The sequence below is a fragment of the Acanthochromis polyacanthus genome, chromosome 3 (assembly GCF_021347895.1).
Source record: "Acanthochromis polyacanthus isolate Apoly-LR-REF ecotype Palm Island chromosome 3, KAUST_Apoly_ChrSc, whole genome shotgun sequence".
Lineage (NCBI taxonomy): Eukaryota > Metazoa > Chordata > Actinopteri > Pomacentridae > Acanthochromis > Acanthochromis polyacanthus.
The window spans coordinates 29,499,794-29,525,728 of NC_067115.1; the positions used below are offsets into that span (position 1 = coordinate 29,499,794).

Sequence of the window (25,935 nt, forward strand, 5' to 3'; positions counted from 1 at the left end):
TCGCGGTAATCGTGAAACCGGTTAATCTTGACAACCCTACATGCAACCCAGAATTTAAACAGTCAAATTAGTGTTTCTACAAATTCGTGCATTAGTTGTGCTTTTGGTTGTATCATGTGGTAAAGGTCCATCACTTCTTTTAAATCAGTTGAATTGGAATGTTAAAAAAGACACATGCATAGCCCCAGAATATCGCCAACAAAATCATCTCTCATCTCTCATATTGGTTATCCCTGACCTTTGTCGATGCCGCTGAGCCACTCCTCTGCAGTCAGAGCAGGCGTGTTGCTGGCCGTCATTGGATAGATGTCTTCCTGGTACGACTCCGACTGGAAACACATCAAATTCAAACATTTTATTTGGCCTCTTAAATGTATTAAACCCCAGACAAAATGGATGCTGCTCTGTGTTTGTGGTGAGTCTGCTGCTCTCACCCTGCGGGGTACGATCATAGACAGAGGCTCAATGAGGCTCTTGGTTGTCACCAGTTTGTAGAACCTGAAAACCTCACAGGAGCTCACATCCAGACCTCTCTTTGGCATCACACCTGCAGGACGACACACATAAACAGACACACGGATGCTTTACTGCTTCCAAGTTGTACCGGTTAATGCATGTGGGCACACAACGGCAGCAGATGTTACAGAGAACATGTAAGAGAAGCGCAAGAACACTAAAAACAAAGGAATAAATGGATGTTTTAACTGAGGCATTGGTTAGTTTTTGGTCTTGCAACATAACCTAAGATCAGATAAGACAACCCTTTATTAATCCACAGCGTTGAAATTGGATTATTTGAAATTTCACAGGTGGGATGTAAAATGTCCTCTAGTTCTGGAATGACCCACAGAGTGACTGCTGTCTGCTTCAATAAACACTTTTGTAAATCTAAAAAAGGATTCTGTATTCGAGTTTGTTTGAGTGCATGTGTCTGTCCCTTCTCATGATCCAGGACATCACCCTGATCAGTTGGTTTTGCTATTCAAATATCACAGGCTTATTTGCACAGCAACTTTGCTTACAGGTGCCAGACACTCAGACTCAGGAGGCAGGCCGACTTTCCAAACAGAGATCAGCGGCCACGCCTTGGACACATTCAGCTAATGAAGCAGTTAATGGGACACCCAGCATGCAGGACAGGTGCACTGCAAAAACTCAGAATCTTATCAAGTCTAATTGAATTATTTTTAGTCAAAATGTCTCATCCCACTTGATTTAACATAAATTCACTTAACAAGTGACATTTCAGTGAGATGGAGGGACTTGTTTTAAGACATGCATCTTAAATATCTTGTTAAGTCAAACAATCTTGAAATTATCTTGCTTTGAGTTGAATTTTACAAGAAAATTCAAAGTAACTTTAAGCCTGGTGTCAAATTGACCTGTTTTAAAGTTTGAAAATGTGGAAAAAAATATGTATGTTGACAGTGAAACTTATGACGTCCACATTTTAAACATTTTTGGGAAATTTCGGAACATTTTTTGGTGCAAAAAAAATGTTAAAAATGTTTCTTAAGAACATTCTAAAAAAAAAAATTGTGAATGTTCTTAAAGAAAATATTAGAAGTTTTACTGATATATATGTAATCACTAGATATTTTTAGGATTTTTTGGAAGATTTTTACTATTTTTTTATAAATATAGACAAGAACTTTCTTGCCATATTTGGGGAATTTTTTAAATAAAATTTTTAAGGAATTATTGGAATTTTCTACCTGAAGGTTTTGCAAATTTTCAGAAATTTGGGGAATTTTTTGCTGATTTTTTTGGATTTTTTCAGACAAGGAAACAATATTTTTTGGTGCCCGTAAATGACGACAACAGGAGGGTTAACACATCTCAAATTAGGAGGTTACACGAAAGCAAAAATCTATTTTTGAGTGACAAAGTACTACTTTTTTTTTTTTAGCATATCTGGCTTATTTTAAGACACCTAAGCTTGACAATCCTCATAAAATATAGCTTGAAATAAGTTTTTCCAACTAATTTTAAGATCTCAAGATTCTAAATATCATATCTTATTTCAAGAAATCTTACCAAAACATTTTTCACTTTTTCTATTGGCAGATTTTCTCACTTATTTCAAGGTAAAAGTTTCTTGAAATAAGCTTTTTTCTTGCTTTGGGAGGGGCATTTTTCCCAGTGTGTACTGTTGACAAACTGTGTCTGTTTGAGTGTGTCTTACCCATTCCTTTCTGAGGCATGTGTGAGCGGTACTCTGTTAGGTACTGGATGTACGGTTTCTCTGAGCTGATCTCATAGTATCTGATATTTCCGTCACCCTAAAAGACAAAAAGTGAAGTCCCTGTAACATGTGTTTTCTGCGTTAATGCTGTACGATCTGGATGTTTTCCCGACACCCACCTTCCCAGCCAGGTAGAGCATGTGTGTGTCGGGGTCGTAGAAAGGGAAGAGGACCCCTGAAGAACCATCCAGGTTCTCCTCCAGCAAAGGCACGGACAGATCATCCTGCAAACCAACACGAACTGGTTAAAAAAATAAGCACGACTCATGTGTATTAAAAAAAAAAACACTGTGGTTTAAATCCACTGCTACATAAGAAGCACTCTCCAGCGCTGAATTAAAAACAGAGAGCGCTCAATCCCTAATCCGCGCTTCGCCTTAATCCTCCACACACGCTACTCCAGCCGCCAGCTATGACTACAGGGACCGATCGGGCTGCTGGGTGACGACGTGGTCACCAAGAAAATAACTGTGGCTCCAGTTGAACACAGGGGTCAGGGTTGTGTTCAGTTAAACTGCTGAGCGGTTCAACTGGGGCCTTTTCTCCACTAGATGGCAGAGTTGTGTTTGACAGGGCGGCTCCACCTGATGGGAGAGGATCCGAAGAGTTTCTAAACATCTTTAGTGAAGCAGGATTCCCGCATTCAAAAAAGTGCTGCAGAGTCACCAGTTAAACCTCTATAGCAGAGGGGTTGAACTCATTCTAGTTCAGGGGCCCCATTCAGCCCAATCTGATCTCAAGTGACCAGTAAAATCACAGCTTAACAACCGATAAAGACAACTCCACGTTTTTTTCTGTTGTTAAAAAAAAGTACATTCTGACAATATTCACATTTAATAAACTATCTTTTTCCAAAACATTATGAATAGCCTGAAATTTGTTTAGAAAAATAAGTGAAATTTTAACAATTTTACCCCTCACAGTAGATCGATAATGTTCATTTTGTTGTTTTCTTACATCTGGTTAGCAACTATTATTTGCAGACAAAGTTACCAAGTCAGATGACGCTCAGACGTGGTCAAAACATGTCAGCGAGAAAAAGCTCACCCTTACTAACTCTGCAAGAAAGAATTGATAATCTAATGTGATGCCTCAGTTTATCACTTACACATTGCAACTTACAGATGACAGTTTATCTGCACAAGGTACAAAATGTTTAGTCGCAGGTATCAGAAATTGAATGATATTGTATTTTATAACTAAATTTACATTCATTTCCACATCTGTGAAGTTATCCTGAGTACCACAGCAGGCAAACAAAAGTGGGAACTATTAAGAAAGAAGGTTAACTGATCCCCCTGCTTTGTAAATGTAAAACATTTATACATAAAAGTTGTGGCAGTACAGTGGACAAATTTAAAATAGAAGTTAAGGGCCAGAGGGCAGTCCGCATGATTGACACCCCTGATCTACAGCGATGAGATGATTCACAGGGTGGGAAAATTTTTTAAAAACTGTTTTCGTGTTCTTGGGATTTTCCTCAAGCCTTTGCATTTTTGCTGAAATTTTTATTAATTTTACCTTTTCAAGCTGTAAATAATCATTAAAATGAAACATATTCAGAGGAGAAATGGTGGTCAGAAGTTTTAAAGAACTGAGATTTAATACACACCAGTGTTTTGTATTTCTTAAGCTTATTCAGTGGTTTGTATGTGTAACATGAATCTGAGCAGTAGCTGTATTTGTCAAGTAGTATAATACTACCTTCTGAAATGTAGTAGAGATATGGAGTAGTAATAAATGGTATTTGCATCACTGAAGATCAACAGAGCTGTGACTGTGCACTACATATTTGCATTCATTTATAGTTCAAGTATTTGATCAACACATCAGGACATTTAGAGCTGTAGTGAACTTTTTAGATTTACTTTATATATTAAACAGTTTTTTTTTCTATAAGTCTTTTTTCTTTTATTCTGACTCAGAAGTTTTAATGAAAACCTCTCTGGTGTGATGTAATGTGCTGATCACTTTTAACTATTAATTCTCCGCTATTGGGATTGTGCTTATTTGCTGTACTGCTTGTGTGGATTGCCTACATGGACTTCTGAAGCTGATACATCTCTGTATAAGCCTTTTCGATATATTAAGATTAATAATAATTAATTCCAACAGCTAGACATATAAAGACATAACCAAATAAGATATTTACTTGTCAGAAAACTAAACTAATTCATTGTTTTATCACTTTTCAAGCAGCAGATTCAAAAATCAGCTGGTTGCAGCTGTTAAGTTTGGAGGATTTATGTGCTTCTTTGTCAGACATGTCAGTAAATAGTAAATACCCTGAGGGAATACGTCACCTTGAATTGGGGGAAACATTTTCACAGTTATCTGACATATAATTTTATTGATCCCCTGCACATGGCTGTCAATGTTTAGACAGATCTACAGCATATAAACGCAATGAGAGATCAGAAAAATGAAGATGCTCCTGTTGATCGAAAGGCTGCACAGAAATTATCACTAAAATACAAACGTGTGCAAATCATGCACTTGTTTTTCTACGAAGAATCATTTCTATTGTGGTTCAACTTCTGCAAGTCAGTTTTCTCACGGCGTCAATGTGTTGTCCCAGCGTTTTGTGCAGCTCTGTCAGCGGCTCTCACCTGATCCCACAGAGCTATCTGTCGTTCGTTCCAGCGTGAAGTGCCTGATGTGATGAGCTTCTTCAGGTTTCCCAGGATCAACACCTTACTGGCTTTGTGCGTCTTGCAGCTGGCCTCCTGCAAACACAGAACACATGAAAGTCAACACTGAAGCAAGTACAGTTAACATTTATGCAAATAACTTTTTAAGGGTAAAACAAAACAATGATTTTCTGACAACAGCAGCTTTGAAAACATCAGTACTGAAGCACTGTGGTGTAATTTTTTTTATGTGTCTGTAGCAGTCAGTTTGGCAGGCGAAGAAGGTGGGAGGAATAAAATAAGGGGTGTGAGTCTCTGGCCGGTGACCCAGAGGTCTGTGGAGCTCTGCTGTGATCCAGGCCAGTTCAGAGGTGTCAGTTTTGGCTGTGTGGTGCTGGATGAGTGCCGGGAGCTGGGAAAGGGAACTCCTACTTACGCAACATTGACTGTGATGCCGCTATAAACCAGAGCAAAGGTTCATGGTTCAATAATCTTCTTTTTCAAAAGAAGCCTCTAGTTTAAAATGATTTTCACATGGATTTTCTGTTACTGTGAAATTCCTTCAGCAAAAAAAAGATGCTGTTCAATGTTGGGTGAAGTACACAGGATTATTTTGTAGCCAGAGAAAACGTCCAGTAACAACATTCAAATGAATTCTGAGTAAAAACTGAGACGCTGACAGTCACTCAAACTGAGAGAAAATCAGAAGAATACATTATTATTAATACTGCAAAACAATTTAATATTATCTTATTGAAACACTATTTAATATAATATATTATGGCAACATTTATTAATAATAAAAAATATGTTATTATAATATCTTTTAACCCCTTAGTCCAGGGACTAAGAGTAGGTGCCTCACAAACAGGGCTCAGGGACTAAGGGGTTAATATAATATAATAAAATATGTATTATTATCATTATTATTATTATTATTATTAACTAATTAATATTATTAGTATTTGTTGTTATTTGGCTCATTTTTTTGATGTCTAAATATATATTGCCAGACTAAAAAAATTACATATATAAATATAGATATATTTAGAAAGAATAACAGCTCTAACTATATTTTTCTTCATAGTGTAATAACAGCCTGTCAATGTAGGACAACTGGAAAACTCTGACTTTCAACGAGTCTAAAAATTTAACCCAAAAAAATAAATTAATTGAATTAAAACTTGCTTGTCCCCATGGTGCAAACATGCAGACAGATAAATGTTGTTGTCATGGCGACGGCCGTACCTGTAGCAGGTTTCCTGAGCGTGACTCCATCAGTCGGATTTTCCTGTCCTTGCAGGTGGTGGCGAACTGGCTCCCATCTGTGTTGAAAGACATGGACAGGACCACGTCGGTGTGGTGACTGATGGTCCGTACGGGGTTCTTAATCACCTGCTCTGGACAGTCCAGGTTCCAGATCATCACCTGCAGGCAGAAAAACACACAGAAAGACTCAGCAACAGCAATCAGTAAAAGAAGGAACTGAAATCAGACTCAATTTGTAGTTTTGAAGCTTTGTAGTGATGAAGTAATTTACTTTAAAATGGCAGGTTTGTCATACTGAATGTTGTTCTGACTCAACCTGACTTCACTGGGTTCTCTATTTTTACCCTTAGATGCATAAGTGAGTAAAAAGGGACCTGGTGAGGTCATTTTCTCACCATATCTTTGTAATAAATAGAGTTTTTATCATTTCATATTCCATGTATTTCTCAAAAACATGTTTTGATATCATTCAATTTAAATATTTACGTTAGCTTTTATGCTTTTAAAGAAATTGTATTATTTGTATTACTACCTCAAGCTCTTTATCACTGACAATATCGCAAAAGAGATGACGTACAAACTTGGAGGAAAAGAGTGGAAAAATGTCAACAAAATGGATGTTGACATTCTTCTATTGCTGTTCTGTGTAGTATTCTTCTTTTTCAATTATCAAATGTTCAAAATCTGTTATAAAGTGAAAAATAAACACATTCAAACATGAAATCATTCTTGTGCGGACAAAAATACAATACAAACAATACAAATGATTATTCTTTAACCAAAAATAGCATAAAAACACATTGATTCTTTTACGGGTCATTTTTGACCCGTAAAAGAAGAGTGTTGGCTCTAATCACTGGAGCAGGGTTAAAAACTGGAGTTTAGTACAAGTAAACTATATTGTGCAGAGAATTAAACATTCACATTCCAGACAAAAGTGTTGAGCCGTTACAAACAGCCACTGAGCATCACAGAGAGCGATACACTGAAGTTGTACTAATGGGCTTAACAGTGCATACTTCTCTTATCTTGAAAGAATTTGTGCTGTGTGTGCAAAAAGAGAAGTTGTTTGGAGAGAATTTTAAACCCTGATTGCTTCCTCACTCTAAAAAGGAATGGTAGGGAGCATATAAATAGATTTTTTTTGCTAAATATTTGCATGAAAACAGGAGTTAAATGGCATATCAAACACAAAAATTACTTAGATGAGCAGATCTGGATCGCAGTGTGTTTCAAGCACCACACATACCTTGCTGTCAGGAAACGTGTTCTGTGCTGGGAAAGTTTTCTTTAAAAATACACTACCATTCAAAAGTTTGGGTCACTTGGAAATGTCGTTATTTTGAAAGAAAAGCAGTAGTTTGTGCAATTATGTTAGCACATGAATAAAAGTGTGAGTTTTCACGGAAAACATGACACTGTCTGGGTGACCCTAAACTTTTGAACGGTAGTGTAGGTCAACTTTAACTCATTTAGACCAACTTTAACTATGGAGCAAGTTTAATTATGATTGAGCAACCATAATTAATTTTTGAGCAACTTTAGCAAATAATATCCTCTTTAGCTAATATAAAGCAACTTTAGCTAATATAGAACAATTTTAGCTAATACAGAGCTACTTTAATAATATCAACTTTAGCTAATACAGAGAAACTTAAGCTAATATGGAGCAAGTTTAATTATTACAGAGCAACTATTATTAATCTTTGAGCAACTTTAGCTAAAAATATCACCTTTAGCTAATATTGAGCAACTTTAGTTAATATAGAACAATTTTAGCTAATATAGAGCAACTACAATATAGAGCATCTTTAGCTAATAATATCACCTTTAGCTAATATAGAGCAACTTCAGATAATATAGAGCAACTTTAGCTAATATTGAGCAACTTTAGCTAATATTGAGCAACTTTAGCTAATATAGAACAAGTTTAGCTAATATAAAGCAACTATAAATAACACAGAGCAACTTTGCTAATAATATCACCTTTAGCTAACATTGAGCAATTTTAGTTAATATACAGTAACTTTAGCTAATACAGAGCAACTTTAATAATGTTAATTTTAGCTAATATTGAGCAACTTTAGCTAATATAGAGAAACTCAAGCTAATATGGAGCAAGTTTATTTTTATAGAGCAACTATAATTAATTTTTGATCAACTTTTAATAATATAGAGCAACGTCAGCTAATATTATCACCTCTAGCTAATATTGAGCAACTTTAAATAATATAGAGCAACTTTAATTCATGTACACTATCATTCAATAGTTTGGGGTCACTTATTTTTGAAAGAAAAGCAATTTATTTCAATGACGATAACATTAAATGAATCAGAAATACAGTCTAGACGTTGTTAATGTGATAAATGACTATTCTAGCTGGAAACGGCTGATTTTTAATGGAATATCTCCATAGGGGTACAGAGGAACATTTCCAGCAGCCATCACTCCTGTGTTCTAATGCTACATTGTGTTAGCTAATGGTGTTGAAAGGCTAACTGATGATTAGAAAACCCTTGTGCAGTTATGTTAGCACATGAATAAAAGTGTGAGTTTTGAGGATTTGAGTGTAAAAATGTTGGGAATTCTTTGCATAACGTATGAAGTCACACTGGTCTGTGCAGAAACAGTTAGTTGGTTGTAAATTAGCTGAAAGCGAAGAATTAGGCTCAACGGCTGTGACCTGTTTGGTTGCATTGCAATATGCAGGTCTTTAAAGTAGGTCACAGTACATGTCGAGTGCTCGTCTTATTACGCTGCAGTCATTTAGCCATAAAAGAGTCCTAGCTTGTGTCAGAGGTTGTGTGTGTGTTACCTGGTAGTCATAGGCTGTGCTGAAGAGGATGTTGTTAGCGGTCGGGTGCCACTCGATGAGGCCCACTCTACGACTGTGACCCTGCAGCTCTTTCCATGGCATTGTAAGGTTTTTCAGCACGCCATGAGGAGGGATTTCCCACACTTTCACCTGCAAACACACACACCAAATTAACAAACACAAAAAGGGAAATAATTCGACTGAATATGGAGAACAAATGGCACAGCCCCGAGACACATTTTCTCTTTCCGTCTTCAGGTATTTGTGCTGAGCTACGGTGCCAGGTCAGAGCCGAGGAATGTGAGGAATGACTTTTACCTCTTCTTGTAGGCTAAGCGGCAAAGCAATAAAACAATCTCCCTGCTGCAACACGCTCTTATTCAAGCACAGTGATAAGACATGAGTGGACCATTTTGGAAGAAAAATGTGCTGTATGTGTTTGTACAAACCGTGGTGTCCTCGGAGCAGGAGGCGATGCAGTAGTCGTTGAAGGGGTTCCATTTGATGTCCAACACGTTGCCTCTGTGGCCCGACACTCGAGGGTGGGTAGGGTCCACTTTACCCGTCTGATCAAAACACACAAAAATAAAAAAAATAATCACAACATAAAACATATTAAGTAGCCTGACATTTGGGGAAATAAGATGATTTGCTTTCTTGTGGAGAAAGTTTACATCAGTTCTCATGTCTGTGTGTTTAAGAAGAGGCTTGAATCAGCAGCAGGTGAGCTAAGCGTCAACTTCAAAGATCTGAAACTGTGAGCAAGAGTAACAAAATCTGCCTTAGCAACGTAATATGCATTTTCTTGCAGCTGTACAAAAATCAAACATATAAAAATGAGATTTCGGAGGTTGCACACGGGACTATCGGATGGTAACATCCAGCAGAGGAGGCGGCATTTTCAAGACCACACTTCTAAGACTTTTGTTTGACTGATTGTGCTCATTTTGTCATCTTTTCATTAGAATAGCGTTCTCTTTTTACCCGGCAACTTTGTAAGGATTACTAAGGACGAAAATGCGACAGAATGAGAAAAAGAAACAGCTGGACGACTCACTCGAACACTAAAAGACAAAGCCGAAGAAGAAACCAAAAAATCAGCATCATGGACCACTGCAAGAGAAACAACCACATTATGGACTGGGATAAGGGCAGAATCATAACATTGAAGGACAACAAATACAAACGGTGAATTAAAGAGGTCATTAAGATCAAGAAGCAGGCTAACGATTCCATGAACTGGAAGAAAGGGGCTTCCACCCCCTAACACTTGGGACTCCATCCTCCAGAGACCATCAGATGACGGGAGGCATGACTGGCCTGACAGATTCTGACATCTCTGTCAGGTCCCTCACCTCAATAAAGACGTCAACACGTCAGACAACGCTTCTGACGAAGACTGCAGATGTAGTCGAAACATTTAAGGGTTAAAAACATCCTTTATTTTCCTTACTAAGTTGTCGGATAAAAAGAAAATGCTAACCTAGGACCCTTGTTTTCTGCGATTGCACTGCCTACCAAATGGACACCTAAAGGAGCTACAATCAGAGTGAGAATACATTAGAAGTCCTCTTTTTGTCTTGTCTCTCTGCCTTAAAATATCTGTTTGAAATCCAATAACTATGAAGGCCACAGCACATGATTCCATCTTTATTTTAGCCTAATCAGACAAATTTCCCAACATGCAACTCTTAGCAGCAAAGTTAAATTGCAGAACAGAAAGTAGTCTATGGATGGAATAAACCTTATAGACACTAGACAGCTGCAAAATGTAGCAGTTTGGTAGGTGGCACGTTTGGGAAAAACAAAGGTCCAGAAAATGTGGACGTCCACAGAAGACTGATAGACTGATATTGCTGCTTGCAACTCTGCTGCCCTGGATCCTTCATATCCACTTTACACACACAAAGTGGTATCAGTCTTTACACCTAACTCTCAGGAAGAAGGCAACTACACATGTTAATACATTTATTGATTTTGCTTGTTAATTTCCTCACTTGCTTCATGAAAGTTATGTCCACCTGGGATTAACAACATAAATGGAACTTGTATTCACAGCTCATTCAACAACAAACGTTTCCTTCTGTCATCCTATAGTCATCTTAAGTGAAATCTGAGCATAAAATCTGAGCATAATAACCTATAAATAATGACAACTCCAGATTTTCTCTTTGCTTTAGTGTAAAAAAGTACATTCTGAAAATGTTCACATTTAAAGATTTTTTTTTTTACAAAACATTATGAAAATCCTGAAACTTCTGAAGAAAATTAAGTTCTATTTCAACAATATTAAGCCTCACTTTGCCATGTATGTATTTCAACTTACAGCTCACAGAGTGTCTACAAAGGAACAAAACATTTAATCATCTGGAATTGAACAATATCGTATTTTACTTTATGATCAAAACAACAAAAGTCAGACAAAAAAACAACAAAAACAAGACAAAAATTCCAAAAATATGAGACACAAAATGACAAAAGCGAGAAACAAAACAACAAAAACATGAGACAAATGACAAAAATCAGGAAAGAAAAGACAAAAAAAGAGCAAAAACAAGACAAAATATTACAGAAATGAGATACAAAATGATAAAAGAACACTGAACAATCTAGTATTTTACTTTATGATCAAAACAACTTGTCATGGTCTAGAAATTATTATCCGTAGTTAACGTCATCTGTGTAATTTTTCTATTTTACTAAGTCGTTTCATGGGCTGGATGGGACTCTGTGGAGGGCCGATTTTGGCCCGCGGGCCGCATGTTTGACACCCCTGTCTCATATCAATCTGCCACAACAATAAAATCAGTGACAGGTAACACAGATCATCACTTGCGACCTTCTGCTGGAAAATCTTGGGTCCTTGCATTCATGTAGGTGTTACTTTGACATGTACCACCCTTTTAAACATTGTTGTAGACCAACAAACAGCTCTTCACAACCCTCCCCAGTAGTAGCAGCCTCTCCCAGCAGTAAAATGTCACACCACAAAAATTGCCCAGGAACGCCTTGAGGAACAAGATCAAGAGCCCAAAACCTGCCAAAGTCCTCAAATCTCAATCTAAATGAGCATATAGGTGAGGTGGAACAAGGTGGATTCCTGGCGAACCACAGGACCCACAGTTACCCTCACAGTGCCAGACATACCAGGATGAAAATTGTTATGACTGACTGATATATAAGAGAATTTGTACCTGAAGTAGTAGATAACCATTTAAAGATTTGCAAAACTGGAGTCATAACTTAAAAAATGAAGCCAACATCATGTTCCTGCCACGTACAAACTGTTCACAAAATAATCATCATTCAGCCACTTTAATGGGGTTTCTAAAATTTTATCTAAGTGGGATGTCTCTGGAAATGAAAACAAAAGATAGTTATGTTACACACAGCGGCAAAGAACCAACATGTAGAGCAAGGAAAGGAAAAACCAAGAAGTTATTTAAGAACAAACACTTTGCAAAAAAAAAAAAAAAAGAAAGAAGAAATAAGACACCAAAAGTATTTGTGCTCGCAGTCCTCTGAATGCCCTCTAAGGTCGTGTCCTTAAAATTACTGAAGGCAACTAGTGTCTGTAATTTGAGAGTTGTTTTGTAGTACAATCCAAGTAGACGCTTCTGCCCACATGAAAGTTTTTTCCCAAATTCTGTGTGGTTTTGTTGCAGAGCAGAGCTCAGGCTGCAGTTAGTAATACTGCTCTGTAAACACACAGAAACCCTAATTCATCTGTCAGCCGCAGGTGAACAAGTTGGAAACAGACAGTTTTTGATGCATTAGCACCTAATCAGATTGTGTGTATATGTCCATAAACAGCTGGACCTTCATGAATTCCTCAGGAGTTGCATTTCCAGTCAGTGTTTTTCTCTCCACCAACTGCTGAGGTAAATATCTAGACCTCAATGCATCCATTTTCTATGCCACGTTTATTCCTCATTAAAGGGGAACTTCGTTTTTTTTCAACCTGGGGTCTGTTTTCATATGTCTTTTCATACATGTGAGTGATGGAGAAATGAATTTTCGACATAGCTCCAGTATTTAGCCAGGCAGGCAGCTTAGCAGCTCAGCTAGCAGCTCGGCTAGCGAAAAGTATGGGGCAGCTGGCCCCCCCGCGTCAAAGTCCGCCCCAACGTGCTTTTTTCCCCACACTGACCGACTCAGATAGTCTCAACGAGTGTCCCACAACATACTAGAGATGAGAAGTGAATGAAAACCTCCACATTACTTGGCGATCGCTATTTGTTGTGGTCTGTATCCAAATCTCAGGATGCTAGAAAGCAAATCTCATTCTGAAATCACGCGATAGCCCCCTAATCTAATAATAATGGTCCTTGCACTTTTAAAGTCTGACAGCCAGGTGCAAAGAACGAGGCGAAGCTTCTAAAGGGCATGTCGATCTGTGCAGGTCAGGACAGGCTTTCCAAACTGTGTGTCCTCAAACTGATTGGAATTATGCAAAACAACACGCATCCCTCCATGATCCTGTTACAAGGGGAAAGTCGCTGCCTCAACACGGCTGCTAATTAGGCTGTTTGCATGAACAGAACCCTTCTTTCAAATGACATGCACGCCTGCAGGCTGGATTTTTACACAGGTGAATGATGAAACCATTATCCGTGCTTCCAGCAAACACGACACACGGAATATGAACTACTGTTCTCATATTTACAAATGGTAGCTGTGTTCTCCACAGAACAACACTGGGTTTGTGAAGTCCAGACACACAGAGGTGGGATGTAAAGGCAGTGGAGGAGGAGAGGGCTGAAGTTTTACCTCCTCCACCACCTCCACAGGAGGGGAAGAGAGTCAAAAGATGAGTTATGTCATTCCTAAGCTCCTATGCAATTCCTCGCCATGGCAGGACGGTGGTGATAACTCAGACAGAGGCAGAGGGGGACAGAGTACAGAGAGAGTTGTTCAGCCTGATGAAGCACTCTGGCCCTGAGATATATAGCCAGACTGTGAATGTAACCAGCACATGGGTGAGCGCACTAATCCGTGAGTTCACTGTTGTCATTGATAACACTAGTAGATGTGATAATGTTCATCAATACTGTCTGGAAGAGTGTTTGATGGATCACGTATGAGCTGAGGTGAGTGAGGGAGATAAGACAGAGTAATGAAGGGAGGAAAAAGACCACATGTGATGTTTAGGTCGTAGTGAATGAGCTGACGGGGGCTTCCTGATAAAGCAGAGTTTCTCTTGGCTGCACTGGTGCTGTGCTATTTATAATCTGAGAGCAGAGCTGTCTTTTCCAGGTGTGCTGTGCATGCAGGAACAAAAAGAGACCATGAAAGAGGTTCAACGATCAGAACAGTGCAGAAAACTGCACAAAAACAGTCAAGGTGATTTCAATTATGAGAGAAAACATTCTGATCTGTCCAGGCCTGGTGCAGGCATCTGGATGAATAACTTACAGCAGTGCGATCCTGGTCCATGGAAAGAAACGAAACCAGTAATAAAAAAAGATGAGATTACTCTATTTTAATATTTTCTCTAGGTCAGGGGTGTCAAACTTATCTTAGTTCAGGGGCTACATTCAGCCCAATTTGATCTCAAGTGGATTGGACCAGTAAAATCACCTATAAGTGACCACAACTCCTAATCCTTCCTCTTCAATTTCAACAACATTATGCCTCAGTTTATCATTTACACATTACAACCTACAGGTCACAAAGTGTCTAAGAAGGAACAAAACATTCACTCACAGGTATGTGGAAGCCAATGATATAGTATTTTATTTTAAAAAAGACAAAAAAAACAACTAAAACAAGACAAAGTTTTACAGAAATGAGACACAAAATGACAAAAGCAGGAAACAAAATGACAAAAAATGAGACAAACAACATAAAACAAAACAAAAAAGACAAAAATTTAGACAAAAAGTTATAAGGCTAAAAAAAATGGATGAACGACACAAACGAGACAAAGAATGACAAAAGCGTGAAACAAAACGACAAAAACAATGAATAACCAAAACACAAAATGACAAAAATAAGACCAAAAACACAAGCGAGACAAAAAGGAAACACAGAACGATAAAAACGAGAAACAAAATGACAAAAACATGAGACAAATGACAAGTCAAACAAAAAAAAGACAAAAAACAAAAAAACGGTTTTGGCCCATGGGTTGCATGTTTGACACCCCTGAGCTAGATCATAATATGCACAGAATAGTCTAATAATAAACATACAACTCATCTGCTCACTTTAAAATGAAAACTATCAAACTGGTTCAATCCAGCATAAAGAAATAAAAACATTATTCTAACAGTCTTCTTCCAGAGCATTAAAAACTAGCATAGTCATGTTCCTGGAATTTCAAATTTCAATACAATATATACAATAATTTATTCAATAAAACTTTTGTTTGGGGATATTTTTGCTTAGTTTTCCCCCCAACTAATCTGTAGTAAGTGACTGCTTTTTTAGCTGACACTTAAGCCACAGTGCAGGTTTCCAGAAACACTTAAAGCTATACTATGAGTGCTGTAGAAGCCACAGGAGTGAGCTAGATTTTTAAAGTATGTAACAGAAAAAACACACCCCTTCCTTCAGAGTTCCTTCCAAAACCACTCCTTCAAAACATATGCAAGAACACAGCCTGAGTACTGATGGAAGACTGATCCAAGAGAGGAGCACAGCACGTTAAAACTATCTGAAGTCGAAAAACAAATACGTAACATCCACACATTTACAAAACGTCCTGTTCAAATCCGGTATCCAGAGTAATAATGACTAACAAGACGCACTCGCTCACTGCTAAAATGCAGTGGAGAGAAGACAGTGTGCACAAATGCATGCAAACATGGACCAGTGAAGCTGAAGCAAAACGGAAACCACAACACAAATGGACGCAGTCATCTGGTCTGTTTAGCAGTACAAGATGCTGCAGGTTTGGATGGATCTGTAAAATGTGGGAACCTTTTGTCTTGTACTATCTACTCTCCAGTTCCAGTAATAGGTCTGTCAGCCTCGTGGAAGAGTGTGCAGGAAAGCAGGCAGTCAGACACGCAGGTAGGCCCTCCAGCCATTTCATGCAGATCAAATGCAATGATTTAATGAGCTTTTTAAGGGCCTGTGACTGCCACAGACAGCTGATATTTTTCTTTTTATTATCAGAAGACTTGATTTATTGCACAGTGGTTTAGTGGTTCACACTGTCACCTTGCAGCTAGAAGATCGTCTGCCTTCCCGGGATCTTTCTGCATGGAGTTTACATGTTCTTGTGCATACGCGGGCTTCCTCTCACAGTCCAAAAACTTGCTGAGGTTAAATGGATTCTAAATTGTAAACAAAACTGGTACATGTTCATCTATGAAGCTCTGCTGGGAAAACTCCCAGAATACCTCAGCACCCTTCTCACTTTCAGCTCTAGTAGTTAAGATCTGCACACCTTCAACTGGTTGCTTTTGAATGTTCCCCGTATTCTAACAGACTTTGGCAAAACAGCATTCTCCCATCATGCACCACGGTCATGGAATTATCTTCAAAACACTCTTAAACTAGAAGCATTCAAACCGTGAATAAAGAATACAGTGAAGGAGGAATATCAGTGTTTTTCTGAGGAGGTCAGAAAAACCTCCTCCTGAATAGCTGTCAATCTGTCTTATTGTTATTTATTTGTGCATCATGTATCTATCTTAATATAACTTCTAAATCTAATATAGCTGCTACCTTGGTCAGGGCTCCATTGTAAAAGAGATCTCTAACCTCATTGTGACTTCCTGGTTAAATAAAGGTAAATAAATAAGTTGTCCATGTCCAAATAACATTGCATTTCAAATGCAGAATGTCCAAAACATGGGCCAGTGGTATGCATACTGCATGTATTTCTACGTACTTTGTAAAATTAGATGTTGCACGTACTGAAAGGAGGAGGATAAAATATGCAATTTTAATGTTTCACTCCTTGTTAAGTGCTTTAGCAATGTTAGGATTCAAAATTTTGCCAATTAGGATGAAATACTGCTGATCTGACCCTCATTAAAACTGCAGGAAACAAATAAAATGTAAATACTGTACTGCATAATTTGCAACAGAAATTTCAGCTTTTGCAGTTTGCATATTGCATTGTTATATCCATTACAGTGCATGGAGTTTACATGTTCGCCCTGTGCACGTGTGGATTTTCTCCAGGTTCTCCGGCTTCCTCCATAGTCCAAAAACATGCTGAGGTGAACTGGTGATTTTCAATTGTCCATATGTGTGAATGTAAGTGTAATTGTTTGTCTCTATATGTAGCCCTGTGATAGACTGGTGACCTGTCCAGAGTGTCCCCTTCTTTCACCTTAAGTCAGCTGGGATAGACTCCAGCACCTTGCCAACCTAATGAGGATTAAGCGGTGTACAGATAATGGACGGATGGACTTCATTTATTGAGCGTTTTCGGGACGCAATGACATTTCCAGCAAATATAACACAAAATCCTCCTGGAAAACATTGCATACTCTCATGTAATATAATATTTCTTACAACAACGACAGAGAAATATGACCTTTACAGAGATTACATTTTGGTACAACACAATCTAGACATCTATGTCCATGTTTTGTGTTGTTGTCACAGTTTGTCAGTAATTGTTCTTCTTGGATGAACAGGTAGGTAACTTCCTCATCTGCGATCCTGATAGAGGGTATTCTAATCCACAGTCAGAGATTTGATACAGTAGTAGCATATCCCTGCATCTCTTACCAGTATTTAAAGTGATGTAGTGCAAACAGCCCTTTGAAAGCCTGTAAACCTGCCGTGAGGTGCAGATACTCACATGATGGATGGACAGCACCAGGAAGGCCCCTCCTCCAGCACACTCTGTGATCACGGCCAGGAAACGTGGGTTGACAGCACAGAAGTTGTTGTCCTGAACGCTGCGTGTGATTGGCACGCCATCATAGCAGCTCTCCTTGGTGGCGGCCTTACCGAACACGTGGCGGAACTTGGAGCTGCGGTACTGAGGACGCCATGTCATCTGAGAGACGAGGGAGGAAAAGAAAAGGTCGAATCAAGGAGGATCATCCATCTTGTGCAGCTACGGAGCTTTTTATAGGCGTAAATACTCCTTCTTTCACACAAGCACAGGACAGCAGGGTGATGGTGGATATGATATGACAGGAAAATGATTCAAGACACACTGAAAGCACAAAAATTCTAAATTTAATAAGCTTTTCACATCCCTTAAAGCACATGGGTTAGGTGTTATGCAATAAAACTAAAGACTGGTTTCAGTTGCTGATGTGCCCTGCAGGAAAAGTCAGGGATCTATGGAGCGTCAAGCGAAAGATAAAATACAGAGTTACTTGCTTCTGACCACACTGACATATGCAAGTATACTAGAGGATTTCTTCTCTTCGAAGCCTTCCTGCGGTGTGAGTAAAATTTGCAAACACAATGAATTCAAATGCAGAACAAGCTGCTCTTTAGCCTAAACTATCAAAACAAACATCAAGTTTCTCAAACTCTCTGGTAATTTATAGGTTACAAATACGCTACATTTGAAAAGTTTGGGGTTTTCTATGAAAACTCACATTTTTATTTATGTGCTAAAATAACTGCACAAGGGTTTTCTTATCATCAGTTAGCCTTTCAACACCATCAGCTAACACAATGTAGCATTAGAACACAGGACTGATGGTTGCTGAAAATGTTCTTCTGTACCCCTATGTAGATATTCCATTAAAAATCAGACGCTTTCAGCTAGAATCATCATTTACCACATTAACAATGTCTAGACTGGATTTCTGATTCATTTAATACTATCTTCATTGAAAAAAAAAATGCTTTTCAGTCAAAAATAAGGACATGACTAAGTGACACCAAATTTTTGGATGGTAGTGTATGTATAATTAGAAGTCTATAAGGGTTACTGTTTTGTAATTAATAAAAGTAGCCACACATTTCAAAATTTACACAATGGCGTACACTAAGTGTGTTTTGAATGCGATTCAAAGGCAGTTTTAGACCGTCTCTGCTGTCCCACAATCCAAGCAGGGACTCAACATTGAATGATAAATGCTTCACAAAATGTTAGAAGTGCATCCATTTCAAGACACTGAGTCTGATCCTGCGACCCCTATATGACAAGTTTTTTGGGTGCAAAACAAAAAACAAAACTCTGTTAAAACCTTGACAAAAGGTGAGTTTGAACAACTTTTATTACCTACTTTGCATTCAGATTTACTTCAGTGTTCAAAGCCTTTGAAATGCCTTTGTGAATAAAACAATAAATGAGGTGCATTAAGGACACAGTTGGTGGGAACAGTTCAGTTCAGGACACGAGTTGTAAATCCACATCTGTCTCGGCATAGTATTACTCAAGATTATATCAAGAAGCTTTACTGTCATTCCAAAACACTGCACATGTAGGAGGAGAACGCTTACGTCACGCAGTTTCCAGTGAAAAACAGGAGGAAAAAATGCCAGAATAATTTGAGCATCTTGTGGTGTTCCACAGGGTAATATTCTAGTCCCACTTTGATTCCCATTATTTGTTAATGATGTTCCTTATTTCATACATCAGTTATTCTGCTTTTCTTGTGTCCCAGAATGTGGCAAAACAATTACTGAGAGAAAAAACCTGGCAAGAGCTGGTAGATAATTTCTCACTTCATTTGGAAATAAAGTTGGGTTCTGAGTAAAAACCCACTGCACTGTGTTTAAATGTTTGATGTAAAGGAAGAAGCATTCAGAAAGTTTATTTTTAAGTCATCATATGTCTGGTGAGCATCTAAACGGCTGCACAAAAAGACCAGTGACAGTTATCTGGATTCACTGTGAGTTTCTCTTTATTTATGTGCTTCAAAGCACTCGAGTAATCACATTTACATACCTAAAAATAAATTATACACAGAGTGATTCATTTTGAACATGAATGAAATGTGTCGAGGTGAAAAAAAAAAAAAGGAGCACCTCTGGGCCACTTTTTGAATAATGTAATGGTTATTTTAAGCATGTCTGGTTTTATTTATGGAGCTACAGTGGTAGTCAAGTGAGGCTGATCTAAAGCACAATAATCTCCGGGATGTACACACGTGGACAAAATTGTTGGTACCCCTCAGTTAAAGAAGGAAAAACCCACAATTCTCACTGAAATCACTTGAAACTCACAAAAGTAACAATAAATAAAAATTTATTGAAAATTAAATAATCAAAATCAGCCATCACTTTTGAATTGTTGATTAACATAATTATTTAAAAAAACAAACTAATGAAACAGGCCTGGACAAAAATGATGGTACCTCTATAAAAGATTGAAAACTATTTGACCAGAGTGACATGATTAACTCAGGTGTGTCATTTAATTGACATCACAGGTGTTTCCAAACTCATAATCAGTCAGTCTGCCTATTTAAAGGGAGACAAGTAGTCACCCTGCTGTTTGGTGAAAAGGTGTGTACCACACTGAACATGGACAACAGAAAGCGAAGGAGAGAATTGTCCCAGGACGTCCGAAAAAAAATTATAGACAAACATCTTAAAGGTAAAGGCTATAAGACCATCTCTAAACAGCTTGAAGTTCCTGTGACAACAGTGGCTCATATTATTCAGAAGTTCAAGACCCACGGGACAGTAGCCAACCTCCCTGGACGTGGCCGCAAGAGGAAAATTGATGACAAATTGAAGAGACGGATCGTTCGAATTGTATCCAAAGAGCCCAGAGCAACCTCCAAAGAAATTAAAGGTGAACTCCAAGGCCAAGGTACATCAGTGTCAGATCGCACCATTCGTCGTTGTTTGAGCCAAAGTGGACTTCATGGGAGACGACCAAGGAGGACACCACTGCTGAAAAAAACTCATAAAAAAGCCAGACTGGAATTTGCAAAAATGCATGTTGACAAGCCACAAAGCTTCTAGGAGAATGTCCTTTGGACAGATGAGACCAAACTGGAGCTTTTTGGTAAGGCACATCAACTCTATGTTCATAGACTCAAAAACCAAGCATACGAAGAAAAGAACACTGTCCCTACGGTGAAACATGGAGGAGGCTCAGTAATGTTTTGGGGCTGCTTTGCTGCATCTGGCACAGGGTGTCTTGAAAGTGTGCAAGGTACGATGAAATCTGAAGACTATCAAGGCATTCTGGAGAGAAATGTGCTGCCTAGTGTCAGAAAGCTTGGTCTCAGTCGCAGGTCATGGGTCTTCCAACAGGACAACGATCCAAAACACACAGCCAAAAACACCCAAGAATGGCTGAGAGAAAAGCGTTGGACTATTCTAAAGTGGCCTTCTATGAGCCCAGATCTGAATCCCATTGAACATATGTGGAAGGAGCTGAAACATGCCATTTGGAGAAGACACCCATCAAACCTGAGACAACTGGAGCCGTTTGCTCATGAGGAGTGGGCCAAAATACCTGTTGACAGCTGCAGAACGCTCATTGACAAATACAGAAATCGTTTAATTGCAGTGATTGCCTCAAAAGGTTGTGCAACAAAATATTAAGTTATGGGTACCATCATTTTTGTCCAGCCCTATTTCATTAGTTTGTTTTTTTAAATAATTATGTTAATCAACAATTCAAAAGTGATGGCTGATTTTGATTATTTAATTTTCAATAAATTTTTATTTATGGTTACTTTTGTGAGTTTCAAGTGATTTCAGTGAGAATTGTGGGTTTTTCCTTCTTTAACTGAGGGGTACCAACAATTTTGTCCACGTGTGTATTTGCTAGAGTGGGAAAAATTCTGGTGCTTTAAAGGTAGTATCTTTTACTTCTTGGGGAATCAAATTTTTTAAGCTTTTTTTTAATACAAAGTGCTCTTTTAATAATATGTACTTATTTGAATTGTATAATGTATACTTATATTTCTCTGTTTTTCCTGCTGCTTCTCTTACTTTTTTCGTTATTTTATTTTATTAGGGTACGAGCACAAACAATACATAGCACCCATTTGAAATCCATGAGTTTTGGGCTGTTGAATTGCAAATTTGGAGGCCTAAAACTACTCAAAAACTTGCATAGGTGTGTTCCAAAATGGCTCAATAGTGCCACCTGGGTAATTTCAAGCAAGAACTGTGCACCATTACGTGTCACCTATAGCTATGAAATTTGGTACACAACTTTTTAAAAAGCACAAAAAAGTCAATAGCAACCATGCCCAAAACCCAACAGGAAGTCGGCCATTTAGAATTATGTGCCATATTTTAGACGATTTTGGACCAATTTTTGCACATGCTCAAAAGCTCTAAATTCAAACAGGGTAACCCCAACAGACATTAAATTTGGCCAGGATGTACACCAGGTATAGGTTATCAAAACTTATCAAAATGCTCCACAAAATTCTGGCGGCTGGCGGGATTTTGACGTTTCGCCAGGAAACAGGAAGTGTTGTCTAACTAGCCTGTACATGCACCAATCTGCCTCAGACTTTACATGTATGATCAGAGTCTGGCCCTGATGAATTCCATAGACCAATATGCATTCACAGTGATAGCGCAACCTGATGGACAGTTTAAATAGTTTGCCGTAGGCCAGAATGCATTCCCATGTTGCAGTGCCGCTTGGTGCTCGAATTCGCTGACCAGCAAGGATGCGAGGATCCGCTTTAATATTATTTTATTTTTCCTTGTATATAAACCTGATTTGAGAAAACCCACAAAGAATTACCGTGTGCCTGTACTCGTACTAATGTAGCCGTGCAAATGGCAATAAAATTCTATTCTGTTCTATTCTATTGCAGTGAAGGTAAAAACCAAACCTGGTTAATGGCTTACAACTCAGATCATTTTGAGATCAGTTTATTTATGGAGCTATTGCTGTTTCACATTCGATCATTTCTTTATGCGTTGTACATAAAAACATTCATCGTCATGATTGCAATAATGTTTGTCAGACAGCTTGTTTAAATAATTCCAGTATTAAATGTTTTCAGGATATTCTGCAGCTGAAATCAGTCGCTCAGCCTAGCATGTTACACTTAATATATAAAAAGAGGAAAAGCTGTGACACTTCTCCAATCCTGAGTCTCTTTTTAGCTTCTTTCCTTAAACCAGTCGATGCATATGTCATTATTGTGAGAGATAAGTGGCTCTGGTCCGCGGGGACGAGGCCTGTACAGCCGGCATGTCTGCTTCGCCTGGCGCTCTGCCTGCCTGCTGCATGGTCATTACTTATGAATTAGGGGTGGAGGAGGCTGACGGACAAGACGGACACAAACTTACAGCAGATACTGAGCCAGCAGAGAGCAAAACAGCAGGAGGTATAAACCCATCACAAGGTTCTGTTTTCTTAGGAATCACCAAAACAATGACATCATTCTCCTGAATCGCTGCCCGTCGCCAGATGATGGCGAAATAAATATACGGTTAGAGTGATGCAGGTGTGGCTGGAAAGACGCTGAAGAAGGAGTTAAAGTGACAGAGGGAAAAAAGTCTGCAGAAATGGGCGGGTGGGGGATCATGACTTCACGTCTCGGCTTACTCCTCCACCTCTCGCCTTCTAGCCTGAAGCAATCAGAGAGCTTCTTACTGTCACACTGGAATGTCCCTCCACCTGACGAGGCGCTTCATTAAAGCTCTCAGGTGTTTGAGAGTCAGACATCGGACTCAGAGCTGCTGTACATGCAATTAACTCGACAGAATTTGTTGTGAGGCTGAATAAACTCGTTGCATCACCACAACAACCTAAATACTAAAGAAAAGCACTGTGTCCAATTCAATAATGGCCCGTCCTCTCTTCTGCTTCGCTTAAGCTTCTCTACAATACAGTGTCCACACTTGAGAGAAATGACATAGAGGTGTCTCACATATAAATACCTGAGGACTCCCTCACTTTAAAACCACAAGTGGAGAATCTTGTGAAGAAGCTGAGGCTAAAAATGGGTTTTTCTTTTAATGCAAAAAAGCAGCTTGCCGCTGCGACTTTTTGTCTGTGTTGGATTGTGGCGATCTTTTGTATATGAATGCTTCCGCTCAATGTCTTGACACTGTTGACCATGCTTCTCTGACGCTTATTAAGAACTGTTAAGTGTTGACGCACCACTACGAGTTATATTCTGGGGTGGGATGGCCAGGTTTGGCCACCAGAAGGATCTTTCATTGGTTTACTTTCATTTATATAAGGCAATACTTATATCCCACCTATATTTGAAGAGTTTATTTGCAAAAACAGGTAACTCTGTTTTAAAAATTTTCAGAAAGCTTATTTTTCTATTGTTTACTTGAGATCAAAATAACAGTAACAATAATAATTTATTTTTTCTCTGTTTTGTCAAGTATTTTTCTACTGAGTCAAATCCACTCAACTTCAGTTTGATTGATATGATCTCAAGTAAACAATAAGCAAAAAAGTTTTCTGAAAATTTTATCAAAACGGAGTTATCTGTTTTTGCAAATAAACTCTTCATTTGTTCTCTAACTGTACAGTAAAGTTCTGAACTTTACTCTCTCCATTCACAATACACAAAACAAAACTGAATCACCAACTGTTCTGAATCTAAATTCCAGTTTCCTAAATGTGAATGTTTCCTGATTTCTTTCCTCCTCGCTAACAGTGAACTGATTGGGTTGTGGACTAAAAAGACTTTTTAAGACGTCATCTTGGACTTCGGGAAACTTTCTCCAACATTACTCATCATTTTCTGACATTTTTTAGGCCGAACAGCTGAGTGACTAATTGAGAAAATGATCCACAGATTAATCACTAACAAAAATAATTACTAGTCACAGCCTTTACCATACATGCACTCAAATGACTGGATTACATTGCAGGCGTGTGCTGCTTTTATTCAGCTTGGAAGATCCAGTTTTGCTAATTGTGCTCCTGAAACCTGGAATAACCTGCAGAACAAACCGAAGATTGACTCTTCTATCCTTTGATCAATTCAGACTTTTCATTTCATGTTATTTTACTTCCAGCTGCTCTAGTTCTATCCGAATAAAACTTAAATCCTCTGATTAATGCTTTTGTGATTTTAGTAACATTGTCTTTTAATAATATTCTAGATATTATTTCATCCAAGGTTTTTATTTGTGCTCCTACATCTTTTAGTTCCATGCTTCCTACCTTCACACCTCAATGCACTCCAAGTTTAAATACACAACAATAAAAAATGTGAAGACTGAATAAATGAATAACCTTCATGTTGGTAAATGGAAAAAGCATAATTTCACAGAACCCAAGCACGAAGCTTCAAACTGCTCATTCAGTTGCATCCACAAATTAAAGATTGTCTACAACAATTGATGTAAAAACAGAAAATGCTCCTATTAGAACAAAACTTCCATCTGACACAACAGAATCTCTGTGAGGCTTCTGTTGCTTCTGTCAACACCGTGCTAACATACCTGTACTAGTAAATATAGTGTTTACCATGTTAATATTTAGCCTTCAAATGCTGACATCTAAAGTGCAGCAAAGAAGTATTTGCAGCAAGTATTTTTAAAGTTTCTCTCTGATACACAGAATAAATTAGTTTTTTTAATCTGCCATTTGTACACATAAACAGTTAATGTTGTTATGTTATGTCATGTTAAATTTTCTTATTACGTAATGTTAAAGTTATGTTAGTATTTTTTATATTTTTTTGTTACAAAATGTATGTTTATTATTTAAATTTCTATTTGTCTAGTACAAGAGGGTACTGTAAAATACCGGAGTCAAATTGCTTGTATGTGCTCACATACTTGGCAAATGAAAGTGATTCTGATTCTGAATTCTTCTGTGGGGTTTTCTTGGAAGTCGAGTTAAAGAAGGCAACACAATTGCCACAAATAGAATTAAAAAAAGACACTCTACAAGAGCGATATAAAGGAAAAATACAAAAAAATAGAGAACAAGATGCTGTAGCTGAAGTATAAAAATGCTTCAAGTGTCCATAAATATATTGAAAATTGAGCACGTTAGCTTAGCTTAGCATAAAGAGCTGCTAACCGAGGCTAACAGAACAAAGGAAAAACAATCCTTGGTTTGAACAATGAGGTTTGAACAACTTTTTTGGTCATTTCTTCACCGTGTTGGACATTTTTTATGAATGTCTGA

At 38.1% G+C, this 25,935-nt stretch overlaps 1 protein-coding gene across 3 annotated transcripts in view; it reads right to left on the reverse strand.

Annotated features, from left to right (window-relative positions):
• coro2aa (coronin 2Aa) overlaps nt 1–25,935 on the reverse strand; it is an 82,118-nt gene that overhangs the window by 13,232 nt on the left and 42,951 nt on the right. For all 3 annotated transcript variants that reach the window (XM_022213362.2, XM_022213363.2, XM_022213364.2), the window contains exons 2-10: nt 17,728–17,928; nt 9,410–9,526; nt 8,961–9,110; nt 6,124–6,303; nt 4,855–4,971; nt 2,365–2,469; nt 2,186–2,282; nt 435–547; nt 239–329 (exon numbers count right to left, since the gene is read on the reverse strand). In XM_022213362.2, the coding sequence (XP_022069054.1) occupies nt 239–329; nt 435–547; nt 2,186–2,282; nt 2,365–2,469; nt 4,855–4,971; nt 6,124–6,303; nt 8,961–9,110; nt 9,410–9,526; nt 17,728–17,928 (1,171 nt within the window). The remainder of the gene's footprint in view (nt 1–238; nt 330–434; nt 548–2,185; nt 2,283–2,364; nt 2,470–4,854; nt 4,972–6,123; nt 6,304–8,960; nt 9,111–9,409; nt 9,527–17,727; nt 17,929–25,935) is intronic.